This window comes from Nelumbo nucifera, chromosome 4 (genome assembly GCF_055504915.1).
Source record: "Nelumbo nucifera cultivar China Antique chromosome 4, China Antique-T2T, whole genome shotgun sequence".
Taxonomy (NCBI): Eukaryota; Viridiplantae; Streptophyta; class Magnoliopsida; order Proteales; family Nelumbonaceae; genus Nelumbo; species Nelumbo nucifera.
The window spans coordinates 42,379,516-42,393,539 of record NC_142652.1 but is presented as its reverse complement, the minus strand read 5'-3'; the positions used below and the strand labels follow the sequence as shown (position 1 = coordinate 42,393,539).

At 40.8% G+C, this 14,024-nt stretch overlaps 1 protein-coding gene across 4 annotated transcripts in view; it reads right to left on the bottom strand.

Moving 5' to 3' along the window:
• Positions 1-14,024, bottom strand: part of LOC104590510 (putative cyclic nucleotide-gated ion channel 20, chloroplastic) — a 199,809-nt gene that overhangs the window by 13,914 nt on the left and 171,871 nt on the right. For all 4 annotated transcript variants that reach the window (XM_088903865.1, XM_088903866.1, XM_088903867.1 and 1 more), the window contains one exon: positions 3,271-3,517. In XM_088903865.1, the coding sequence (XP_088759991.1) occupies positions 3,271-3,517 (247 nt within the window). The remainder of the gene's footprint in view (positions 1-3,270; positions 3,518-14,024) is intronic.

Below are 14,024 nucleotides of genomic sequence, written 5' to 3'. Positions count from 1 at the left end.
CCCAGGGCCCATAGAGACATCTTCCATTGTTCCCACTTCACCCCCTGCAGACGACCTTGACCTTCCCATTGCCATCTGTAAAGGAAAGTGGCATTGCGCCACATCTACAGCCCACTGCATTTCCCATTTTTTATCCTATGATCGCCTATCTCCCTCCTACAGATCCTATCTTACTTCCGTTGCTAATGTCCCTATTCCAAGAACATTGCAAGAAGCCCTATCAGTCCCAGAGTGGAGAGGTGCAATGCAAGTTGAAATGGATGCCCTGTTGAAAAATAATACCTGGGAGCTAGTTGATTTGCCCAAAGGAAAGAAACCAGTTGGATGCAGATGGGTATTTACTGTGAAGCACAATGCGGATGGCTTCATTGAGAGATACAAAGCTCGGCTAGTTGCAAAAGGGTTTACCCAGACTTATAGTATAGATTACTTGGAGACATTTGCCCTGGTAGCCAAGATGACCACCATTCGAGTTCTATTATCTCTTGCAGCAAGCCACAATTGGCCTTTGTACCAAATGGACGTTAAAAATGCTTTTCTGAATGGAGACCTGTAGGAAGAGGTTTACATGCAGTTGCTTCCTGGATTCTATGATACAGAGACAGGTAAGAAGGTCTGTCGGCTCAATAAGGCATTGTATGGTTTGAAGCAGGCACCTAGAGCTTGGTTCGATAGATTCAGACTAGCCCTTGGGAAGTTCGGTTATGTGCAGGCCCAGTCAGATCACACACTGTTCATCAAGAGGGTGGAGTCCTCTCTGACACTACTTGCAGTATATGTTGATGATATTGTGGTGACAGGAAATGACATCCATGAAATTGAGTCCCTCAAACAGCTCCTTCATCAAGAGTTTGAGGTGAAAGATCTTGGTGCACTTCGGTATTTCTTGGGTATTGAGGTTGCTAGATCCAAACAAGGGATCTTTATCTCGCAGAGGAAGTATGTCCTAGATCTGTTGGCAGAAACTGGAAAGTTAGGTGTCAAGCTTGCGGATACACCCATTGAATAGAACCATAGGATTAGTGCAGAGAGTGGGGAGCCTCTTGAAGATAAGGTTATGTTCCAGCGATTGGTAGGGAAGCTTCTATATCTTTGCCTCACTTGGCCAGATATTACTTATGTTGTTAGTGTTGTCAGCCAGTACATGCATTCTCCTCGAACCACACATCTTCTTGCGGCAGAAAGAATATTAGCATACTTGAAGAGATGTCCGGGTAGGGGTATACTGTTCAAGAACAATAACCACATGAAGGTGGAGGTCTATACGGATGCCGACTAGGCTGGGAGTGTTGATGACAGAAGGTCTACCTCTGGATATTGTGCTCTTGTGGGAGGTAATCTTGTCTCTTGGAGAAGTAAGAAACAAAGTGTTGTCTCCCGATCCAGTGCTGAAGCAGAATACAGGTCGATGGCTAATGGAGTGGCTGAAATCCTATGGCTGAGATCTCTACTTGAGGAGTTGGGTATAGAGTATGAGAAGCCCCTGATGCTGTATTGTGATAATCAAGCAGCTATTAATATAACACATAATCCAGTGCAGCATGACAGGACCAAACACATTGAAGTTGACCGCCATTTTGTACGAGAGAGGGTCTCATCTCAAGAAGTATGCCTCCCTTACATCACATCCTCCCTAAAGCCATATCAAGAAAGAAGCTAGAAGCGGATCTATCCAAGTTGGGAATGATGAACATTTACTCCCAACTTGAGGGGGAGTGTAGAGATATGGGCCCCACAGCTGTGGTCCCACTCTGTCCGTAGGGTAGAATGTATCTAGTCATAGCTGATGGTCAATCTGTTATTCTGTTATTCTAGTTGTTATTTACTTTTCAATTTTATATTGTTATGTGTTATGATGTAAACACCAAGGGCAGATGTGTCCTTTCATGTAACTAGCATAACATATAAATATTAAATTGAAGTGGCGGCGGCAGAACATTGAGATTCTGTCCTTCCTTTCAAGTTTGTGTTCTACTGCTCTCTCACTACTCTTTCCTCTATACTTTCTCTTCTTTTTGAACCTAAAATTTAGTAGTGCTCAAGACTGATAGCAGTCTTGAACATCTACGGATAAAACAAAAGTAACCAATTTTCAAAGTACTTTCTTTCAGAGCCTTGTTGCTTTTCAAGCATCAGACTTTAGAGCAACTAAACAAGACCTAAAACAAGTTGTTTTAGAGATGAGAGAGATCAAGTAATTGATCTATCCAGAGGCCTTCAAGCCTAGATCGACACTTGATCTCAGAAAAGGAACCAAAGCAAGCCAAGTTAAGTGTCACAACAAATCTAAGTGCCCCAACCTGAAGCAACTTGTTTTTCTCACTTTCCTAGACTTCTGAGCACCTATCCAAGACAACTACTTTGGCAGAAACCTTCAGTTCTCCAAAAAATTTCCAAAACCAAGTTAAAACTATTAACTACTCCTGTTCACCCTCTATCTCATCCAGTTAGCTGGACTAAAACTATGAAAATTGATATGTCGGCTGAAACTTGGATCTGATACCAAAATGCTGATCAGTCCAGACACAAAATAAAATACTCTAATTTAATTAACTACTATATTAACGTTTAACTAAGAAAGTGAGAATAGAAGAAAAAGACAAGAAAAGAAGAGAGTTAAAGTTCAGATCATGGGGCTCAATATAAGACCCCATTGTCTTATATAGCTTAACAAATGTGAAATCAAATTACAACTCTGCTCCCACTTAGCTTGCAGCACTAATAATGAATATAGAAAATCTAAGGCTCAAGGCCCATAACTATAATCCCCCGTAACTAAAGTAAAAATATAAATAGCAGCACTAACATTAAAACTGACCCATTAATCAATATTTTCTAAAAAAAACATTGAATTATAAACCTACTTTATACCAATTTATGGTATTTAATGTTTTCTATATCAAAAAACTAAGTGCCTTTAATATGACAATTGTCAAGATTTGGGCAGAAGAAAGCATCAGATCTCTACTAATCTATGCATTAGTCAAAGGGAAACTGCAAATCAAGAATATGAACTCAACCTTTGCTCACTGAAGAATTCTCAAGACACCAACGAAGAATAAAACTTGCCCCTGAATCACTCTTTTCTACAAAAACATTGAATTATAAATCTACTTTATACCAATTTCTGGTATTTAATGTTTTCTCATTCAAAAAACTGAGTTTCCTTAATATGACCATAGTCAAGATTTGGGCATAAGAAAGCATCAGATCTCTATTAATCTATGTATTAGTCAAAGGGAAACTGCAAATAAAGAATATGAATTCTACCTTTGCTCACTGAAGAATTCTCAAGACACCATCTAAGAAGCTCTTCCCCACAAACATCTCCCTCTGATAAGGGGATTATACTCCGATCTTCTCCAGTGCTCTCCATTTGACCCCGTACAATGAATACCATTTTTTCAACTGGCAAACCAGCAGTTAAAATGTTGCTTCCTTCTATATATATCTTCTGTCTTAGTCTCTCACGGATAGCATCTAAGATAGGTTCCTCCATGAGGGAAAAAATCCGAACCTGACGATTAATTAAGTACATATTCTTAAAACAAGCATGAGAATATAATATGAAGATTCAAAAATCATAAAACAATATTTTTGAGAGTTCGGTTTATACAGCAATGATTTACTGCTGTTATACTTCTATTTTAGTATTTTTAAGTTGCTGTTTATGGTTATTATAAACATATTTATTTTTTTAGTATAAATAGATGAGAGAGGGGCTCAATTATCCTTGTTTTTTGACCTGCTTTTGGAGGTTTATTGGAGGTCTGATTTTCTGCACAAGGAGAAATTTTGGAGTGTTACCTAAAATTCACAAAAAAAACAGAGAAAAGGGGATGGGTTTCAATTATAATCCTTATAACTCATCTAGGAAGAGGTGCTCAATTATTTTTAGATTTATTTCAACACTATACAGTGGATGCTCAATTCTTATAACTCCTTATAATCCTTCTCGGGAACTGATTTACTGGTAAATTGAAATATGAAATTTCAGGATTGTTCTTGCATTGAACCGGACCAAATTTGAAACCAAAGAGAAAGGAGATTATACTTGATACAGAGACCACAAATCACAGTTCACAAGGTGGTAATTCACACCCAATATCAGTCCCAAAATCGTTCTCCAATTGAAGATGGTGCAGTGTACAGAGAACCGATTTAGCAACACTTGTTTTCAGCATATCTGCTATCCAACTTGTTTGGATCGAGTGGGGTAATTGAGCCTGAAATTTTACTGAGTTTTTCTTGCAAAAAAAAAAGAAGGCTGATAAAAGTCAGTTCTTGAAAACCTAGGTCATTCAAGGGTTTCTTGGGAGACAAAAGAGAATAAGAAAGAACAAGAGAGAGAGAGGTGTCCAAGTCTAGTTCGCCCTCTTCTTCTTTTATCTCTTAATGGAGCATTCTCCTAATTTAATTAGGAGATTATCCAAATCTGAATTAGATCTGGACTCTTTTAACAATTAAACGTTATCATCTTAAGAGGATAAGTTCTCCATACCCAACATCAAACCTAGATTGGACCCAGAGCAAGTTGTCATGTGACAACATTATTAATCTTAGTAATTATGGGCCTTTGGCCCATTTTCTTCAAAGGCTCATGACCCTAGGTGTTGCATGGCCACTTTAGGCCTAATATTGTATGGCATGGGACCCCACAAAGGTTTCCTTCAAGTCCATAAGGGTCCGGCCTAACCTCTTTTAGAGGTGGGCTCAGCCTGGGCCCAACATTTACACCTAAATGATCCTTGGATTCAGCCACCCTATTAAGACCCAAGGATAATGGACTTAAGTGAGATAAATCCAATCAAGTAAGTAGAAATCACTAATTGCAGATTTAGTCGAGTTTCTTGTGAAAGGAAAGAGGGGGAAGATGAAGATTTCAGTAGTAGAGAAGAAAGGAGAAGAAGAAAAGAGTAGGAATTCAACCAGGATTGTAAAATTAACCCTAGCCACCTACCTCTCATTATATTTATACTTAACTTAAAGGATGAGATATTACAAGGATGCCCTTAGTAGGGCGGCTACTAATATAGCTGAACAGTCACAACTTAAAAGAACATAAACTAATGGGCCTAAAGCCCAACAACTTCCTAACTAAATAAAAAGCAACTCGGACCAACTCAACACTCCCCCTCAAGTTGGGAGTAAATGTCACACATTCCCAACTTGCGTAGGTCATGCTCCAGCTTGTTCTTTGCAACACCTTTTGTGAGAACATCAGCGAGCTGCAGATCAGAAGGAAGACAAACTTCTCTAGAAATTACCCTTTCTCTGATAAAATGTCTATCCACTTCAATGTGCTTAGTTCGGTCATGTTGGACTAGGTTATGGGCAATGTTAATTGCTGCTTGGTTATCACAATATAGCATCATAGGTTCTTCTACCTGTACACCGATTTCTTCTAATAGGGAATGGATCCAGAGAAGTTCTGAAACTCCATGCGCCATGGCCCTGTATTCGGCTTCAACACTTGATCATGCCACCACTGTTTGTTTCTTACTCTTCCATGAGACAAGGTTATCCCCAACAAGTGTGCACACTCCTGAAGTTGATCTCCTGTCATCAAGGCATGCTGCCCAATCTGCATCTGTATAAGCCTCTAGTTTCAACTGTCCATGATCAGTAAACAATATGCCTTTGCCCGGGTGTCCCTTCAGATAAGCAAGAATCCTGTCAACTGCCTCCCAATGCTGGACTCGTGGAGCATGCATGTATTGACTTACTACACTTACTGCATAGGAAATGTTTGGTCTTATCATACACAAGTATAGCAGCTGACCCACAAGTCTCTGATATCTCCCAATGTCCTTTACTGGTTCACCTTCTGATGCGTTGATTTTATGGTTTTGATCAATAGGGGTGCTGATTGCCTTTGTTCCAAGCTTCCTTGTCTCTTGAAGAAGATCCAAGACATACTTCCTTTGAGAGATAAAAATTCCATGTTTTGATCTTGCAACTTCAATGCCTAAGAAATATCTCAGTTCTCCAAGATCCTTAATTTCAAATTCTTGATGTAGGTTCCTTTTCAGACCATCAATCTCACTCAGATCATTCCCGGTAACAACAATATCATCCACATAAACAATTGGGACTGACACCAAAGATTCCCTTCGCTTCACAAATAAGGTGTGATCGGATTGAGTCTGAGTGTAGCCAAAAGCAATCAAGGCCTTTCTGAATCTGTCAAACCATGCTCTGGGAGATTGTTTCAAGCCATAAAGTGACTTCTTAAGCCTGCATACCTTTCCCTTTTCAATATCATTGTAAAAGCTAGCAGGAAGATCCATATACACATCTTCTTGCAGATCCCCATTTAGGAAAGCATTCTTCACATCAAGTTGAAACAAGGGCCAAGAGTATGAGGCAGCAAGAGAAAGAAGTATCCAAGAAGAGGTCATCTTTGCAACTGGTGCAAAGGTCTCTAAGTAATCAATACCATAGGTCTGTGTGTACCCTTTTGCAATAAGTCTTGCCTTGTACCTTTCTATAATTTCATCTGCCTTATATTTTACTGTGTAAACCCATCTGCATCCAACTTTCTCCTTGCCTTCTGGTAGATCCACAATGTCTAATGTGTTTGACAGTGTATGCCCTTACCTCCAATCAGAACGATGTACATTATGACATTTAATGTAAACGAATAAAGTACACATTTGATTCATGTTATTATGGTGTGTTTCTGTGTAATACCCTTAAACTGGACATATATAAGACTCATGTGGCTGATGTGTAGATCAATGTTTGGGTCCTACGCCATACAAGGATAACCAACTGGGCAACAATTTGGAGGCTAAGTGAGCAGATAGATTTAATGGGCCTAAAGCCCAAATCGAACTGGCTTAATGAGATTAATTAAAAAGGGGCAGTTCTGGGATTTAGATCAGTAGATAGGATAAGGGATTGTCCCTATCCACTCAGAGAGTCCAGATCCAAATAGAGATTTGGATCAAGAAACTCCTAATTAGATTAGGAAGGCTGATCTTTATCTGCAGATAAGATAAGGGATTATCCTTATCTCTTAAAGAGAGTCCAGAACCAAATACAAGATTTGGATTAGAAACTCCTAATGGGATTAGGAGAACATCTCTTTAAGGCTATAAATAGGAGAGCAGGGCGAACCCTCAGTACACAACAGAAATCTAACAGACTGCTGAATTCTAGAGAGAGAAAACACAGTTTGACTACACTGTCTCCTTCTTTCCTGCTCTTGCCGCCATACCAGTTCGATCTCCACCTATGGGAGTGATCAAGAAGAATTCTTGATATTACCTTTTGGCAGAAAAGGTAGTCTGAAGTCGTGCTCACTATCCCTCCATCGGATTCTTGCTGAAGAATTCAGTTCTTGTTGAAGAACCATCCTACTGATTCAGCTTCATCCTGCACTGTGTCATCTTCGATGGAAGCAGTCTTTGGATCTTTCCTTGTGCGTGAACACCTTCATTGGAGGTTATTACTACTTCGTATCAGGTTTATCCCTCCACTCCCTTTTGGTTTCAGATCTGGTCTGGTTTAGGTTCAAGATTGATCCTTGAAAATGCAGTTTTCTAAAATAGGGAATGTGATTCCCACATGGGAGAGAGAGAAGTTTTTGAAATTTCGCTCAACCTTCCTGTAGGGTTCGGCCATCCATATGATGGATCCCTCATCCCTTCAGTGGTATTAGATCCAGGTTCAAATCTTGAACCAAAATTAACCAGATCTGGAACTGCGCAAATGGGCAGAAGGCGTTCTACCCGATTTGCACAGATTAGCATTTTATAGGAAATTTATTCTCAGATTTTGGGCGATTGATTTGAAATTAAATATTTATAAATCTGAATTATATTTAGATTTGTTCATATTTTTCTTGATTTTTGGGCTGTTCATATGGTGGAGATCGAAATCTTTAATGGCGCAAGAAATTTGCGCATCTGCTGTTCTTTTTCATTCTTTGTTTGTAAATATTTTTTTTTTATTTTTTAGACGGAATGTATAGGAATTCAATTCTGATGTAATATTAATAGAAATTAGGTTTTCTATTTTATTTCATTCAAAGTTGAAGCAGAAAGCGCAAGGAGGAGAATTTCACAGATTAGGGTTCGGCCATCTACGATTTGCAGTTATGGAAACTGCATGCTGCGATCTAACTTTTGCTTTGCAGGGTAGCAGTCTTGCAAACAGCCTCCTTACTGATTCTTGAATGTCATGTGTCAGTAATTTAATTTCAGATCATGTTCTTGAATTAAATCTTGAATTAAAAATCAAACCCTAGACCCATTCGAACCAGATTGGATCAAGCTAGTTGGACCGAATCTATGGTTCGATGGGGGTTGTTCTCAGCCCTATTTTTCCACTCATGGGTCCAGGAGTTGATGGCTAATTGCAAGATGCAATTCAGCTCACATCTGTAAAACCCATTTTAATATGTTAAAACTGCTTTAGCCCATTTCAGCATAAAAGCTATATGGGCCGAATTGCTCTTTGCAATTCAGCCCATATACCTAGATAATATTAATCAGTAATATTATGGATAATTATGGGTTTTACAGTTATTAATTGATTGGATCAATTATGTTTCTCCTGCATGTGATGTATGGATGTGTGATGTGCAACGTTCATGGGCCATAAGTACTTGGCCCATGTTGATACGATAGTGTCTCTTGCGCACACCATGGCTGAATGCACATCATTGCCATGGTGTCCTTAAGATCAATGGATGATCTCCCTTCGTGGTGGGCCCCACTCCAGCTTCCTCCCCAAGAGGAACTGTGTGGAACCCTATCCGTTTAGGGCCCATCTAAATCTGGCTTTATGAAAGCCAGTGAGAGCGAATTTGGTTTGACCTAAATTAAACTAGGGCGTAATATTTTGTTCCCTCCACTGAAATATGAGTGCATGTGATAGGGAGATTCATATGATGAACTCTCTAAAGGCCTTCCATCATTAACATGAAGATGGGTCCTTCAGTAATGAGGAAACGCACCATAAAATATCCATTTGCTGCTAGATCTGTTGGATTGTTTCATAAGATGATAGGGGCGTCATAGACCAATGTGGGAGGGGCCTATCCTAAAATGGAAGACTCTCTCATGGTACCTTGGCGTTCATGAATATGATGGGTAAGCACTCACTGGACAGAAAGGTTTAACCTAAAATGGCAATGAACCTTGTTTGACAGAGGCCAAAGGGAAAGCTCATAAGATGAGTGGATATGATCCTACATAGAAAGGTGGTGGGGTTATGCAGCTGAAACAGTTGGCTCCATGCACCCTATGTGATTTTCCACATTTCCAGAGACATAATTCACAGTCTCCGTCACTGAGATGGGAGGGAAATCTCAGAGATGAAAAAATGGAAACAGAACATAGATTAAAAGCCAATCTATGTAGATAACATGAATCAAATAAGGTTGTGGACTAATATTTGCTTTGCCCTTTATCAGAAATGGCAAACGTACAATTCGCTAAATTGTTGGACGACAACAAGCTTAAGGGCCCTAATTACGTTGACTAGTACCGTAACCTTATGCTGGTCCTGACGTCCGAGAAATTGGACAAGGTAGCTAAAAACCCTGTCCCAGAACGTCCGGGTGATAGGGTTTCTCAGTCTCGTAGGAGGGACTATCAAGAATGGGAAGAGAAAAATTCCCTTGCCCGGTGCTACATCATAGCCTCCTTAGATAATCCGATACAGTGACAGTTCGATCAGATCGAATTGTCCAAGGATATCTTGGACAGTCTGAGGACGATGTATGAGGAGCAGAATCGTTCTACTCATCAGAAGGTCTTGAAACAGTTAATGACCACGCAAATGTCCAAGAACCAGCAAGTTCATGACCATTGTCTTAAGATGATGGGATACATCAATGAACTTGGGGCTCTTGGATCTGGGCTTGATCATGTTACCAAGGTTGATGCCATCCGAAATTCTTTGCCTCCTTCCTTCAGTCAGTTCATCATGAACTACAACATGAATAAGCTAAATGTTAGCATCCAGGAACTCAACAATATGTTGCAGAGGGCCGAGGAACTGATAAAGAAGGATGAGCCCATTGCCATGCTTGTTGAAGCTGGAAAATCGGGCAAGAAGAAGAGGAAGGCAAAGAAGAAGCCTTAGAAGAGAGTTAGCACAACCAAAAGGCAGAGGAAGGACAAAGCATTAGATGCTTGTCACTTCTACAAGCAGACCGGCCACTGGAAGAGGAACTGTCCTCAGTACCTGGAGACTAAGAAACAAGGTAATTTCGAATCCATTGTCATAGAAACCAATTTGTTGGTAACTTCTGCTTCCTGGTGTATTGACTCCGGGGCTTCAATTCATGCGTGTAACTCACTACAGGGGTTCAGGACAAGCAAAAGACTGAGTGACGGAGAAGTGACTCTTTACTTGGGAACTTCCGCAAGTGTTGCAGCTATAGCCATAGGAACTGTAGTATTAGTTTTCAGAGAAGGAATTATTGTACTGAAAGATTGTCTTTATGTACCCACTTTGAGAAGAAATTTGATTTCTGTTTCAAAACTGTGTGCGGATGGATATTCTGTTCTCTTTAGTAATATGATTACTATCAAAAGAAATAACAGATTCCTCGCATACGGAGAACTTGAGAATGGTCTCTATGTTCTCCATCCTTGTCTGGAAACAAACATAACCGAAGCTACGTCGGATGATATCCCCAAGAAAAGAACCTGTGATACAGTCAATCCCATGTGCCTACGGCATTACCGACTTGGCCATATTAACATAGATTGTATCACAAGGTTGGTAAAGGATGGTCCTTTGGATTTTCTAACTGTAGAAGATCTTCCAACCTGTGAACCTTGCCCTCAGGGTAAGATGACGAAACAACCATTTAACGGTAAGCCTGAAAAATCGACAGGCACACTTGACCTTATACATTCTGATGTTTGTGGTCCCATGAATGTTAGGACACGTAACCAGCACGTGTATCTCTCTGACGAATTTAGGGACTACTTAAACGTCAATGGGATAGTATCACAACTAGCTCCTCCTACTACACCACAACTAAACGGTGTGTCAGCAGGAAGGAACCGGACTTTATTGGATATGGTCCGATCACTTCTCGTACACTCAAAATTACCCACATCCTTTTGGGGTTACGCATTAGAGACTGTGATATATGTGCTGAACCGGGTTCCAACCAAATCAGTTCCGAAGACTCCCTATGAGCTTTGGACCGGTAAGAAACTAAGTGTAAGACACTTGAAGATTTGGGGTTTGTTGTCAGACACATGTTAAAAGAACGAGCGCGGACAAATTGGAATCCAAGACCAGCCGTTGCCTATTCATAAGCTACCCCAAAGGCTCTATGGGTTACTTATTCTATGACCCAGGAGAACAGAAGGTGTTCTGTAGTCGAAATGCTCATTTCTTGGAAGATGATTACATCCTAAACAATCATCATCAAGAAGTTGTTCTTGATGAGGAGAGCTCAGGGGTAGTGGGAGATGTCCCACAAGCTCCAGTTAATGACCAACATAGTGAAGGGATGAGAGAACCATCATATGGATGGCCGAACCCTGCAGGAAGGTAGGGCGAAATTTCAAAAATTTCTCTCTCCCATGTGGGAATCACATTCCCTATTTTAGAAAACTGCATTTTCAAGGATCAATCTTGAACCTAAACCAGACCAAATTTGAAACCAAAAGGTAGGAGAGGGATATACCTGATATGAAGTAGTAGTAACCCCCAACAAAGGTGTTCACGCCCAAGGAGATTACCAAAGACTGCTCCCACTGAAGATGATACAGCATAGGGTGGAGCAGAATCAGTAGGATGGCTCTTTAGCAAGAACCTGAATCTTCACCAAGAATATGATGGAGGGCGAGTGAGAACGAATTCAGATCACCTTTTCTGCCAAAAGGTGATATCAAGAATCCTTTCTTGACCGCTCCTACAGGTGGAGATCGAACTGGTAATGGCGGCAATAGCAAGAGAAGGTAAGAGCAGAAGATGGCGTCAGTCCAAGTGTATGCTGTCTTCTCTCTTGAATCAGTAAGACTGAAAGATGATTTGGGGTTTGCCCTTCTCTATTTATAGCCCTAAAGAGAGGTTCTCCTAATCCCATTAGGAGTTTCCTAATCCAAATCTTGTATTTGGATCTGGACTCTCTTTAAGAGATAAGGATAATCCCTTATCTGCAGATAAAGATCAGCCCTCCTAATCCAATTAGGAGTTTCCTGATCCAAATCTTTATTTGGATCTGGACTGCTGATCTAAATCCCAGAACCGCCCCTCTTTAATTAATCTAATTAAGCCAGTTCGAATTCGGCTTTAGGCCCATTAAGTCCATGTGCTCATTTATCCTTCAAACTGTTGCCCAGTTGGATATCCTTGTATGGCATGGGACCCAAACATTGATCTACACATCAGCCACATGGGTTCAGCCCAGCCTCTGTTACAAGGCTTGGCCGAATTCACTATAGGAGACGGTGAACCCCTGAGTCCATCACCATGGGCTCTTGATGGGCCCAACATTTACACTAAATGGTCATTGGGTCAAGCCACCTTATAAAAACCCAAGGACTGTGAGCAGATGCAAGATTAGCCCATCAGGTATTACCCTCAATGGTCTTACACTTAACCTCTCAGCCCATAATGATCAAACACTGCCCGACAAGAGAGGACATCTCCCTCGGCTGCAAGGTACAATGCTGCACTCTCTACTCACATGGATCTCGGGAATTAAAACTGTTAAGATGTGTCGAATAGGGGTAGTTTAGTCTTCTTCTGTTTATTAAGTAACTTGCTTATGTGGCTGTGTTATTAGAGTTACTCTGCCCCACACTTAAGTAAGGGCATTTCTGTCTTTGTAAACATGATTAGAAGCTAATATAGATTAAGGGGGTCGACTGAATGGGTTAACCATCAGATTTTCGACTGACCCCACTTCTTCTTCTTCTTCTTCTTCTTCTTCTTCTTCTTCTTCTTCTTCTTCTCCTCTTCCTGTTCGGACTACTGTAGCAGCAGTCGAAATATGGTATCAGAGCAAGGTTCCTGATCTAAGTCAGTTGGTAAAGCACCTCAGTGTTGTTCGTGACTCTTCACTTTCGTTTCTGGTCAGTCGATGGAGAGGACTGGTTCGCCCTAGGTCAGAAACATTACAGCTTGTCTCTCTACTGCGCATAACTCTCTTCAACAAGGAAAGTAACTTCAGCAGTGAATGGTTGATTGATATTCCTCGGTTCTCTCTTCTTCTAGTGTTACTTATATTTCTGGGTAGAAACCCTATAAGAAGCTGTTAGTATTGAGTAGAACCTAGAGAACTAGGTTCATTGTTGCCCTAGGTAGGGCTGTGTGTGCAGTAGCCGAATGGTGTAGAGCTGCTGTGAGTTGTTGAGTGGCTGTGTGTGCAGTAGCCGAATGGTGTAGGGCTGCTGTAAGTTGTTGAATAGCTGTGTGTGCAGTAGCCGAATGGTGTTAGGGCTGCTGTAAGTGGCTGAGTGGTGTAAGGTAGAATGCAGTGAACTTGCCGAACTCCTTGTGGTTGTGTAATGCCCTCTTAAGTGTGTTGAACAAGTCTGAACTGGGTGCAGCAGATTTGGCTGTGTTGTGGTGCTTGAGTGGTTGTAAGAGGGCCTCTACTTGTGATTAATGAATGGTAAACTGATTCTTATGTGGGACGTAAGTGTGTGAAGTCAGCAGTAGTGTGAATAAGAACAAGTGTGTGCTTCCACTGTGGTGTTTAGAGACTGCAATAGGTGCTGAAATATCAAACTGTGAACAACATCAATCAGCTTGTAGCTGAGAAGTAAAGTTAGAGACAACTGTGAAAGAGCACAATGGCAGCAATAGGAGATGGCTACAATGATCAGAAACCTAGTGTAGTAATATCCTCCGACTACCTAGGGGTACAAATGACCTCAATTAAGCTAAATGGAGAGAACTATGTTCCATGTGCTAAATCAGTGGAAGTTTTTCTCAAGGCAAAGAAGAAAGTAAAGCATGTAAGAGATGAGAAGCCACCGGTTGACTCTCCAGGGTTTGATGATTGGGAACAAGAAGATGCTCAAATCATGACTTGG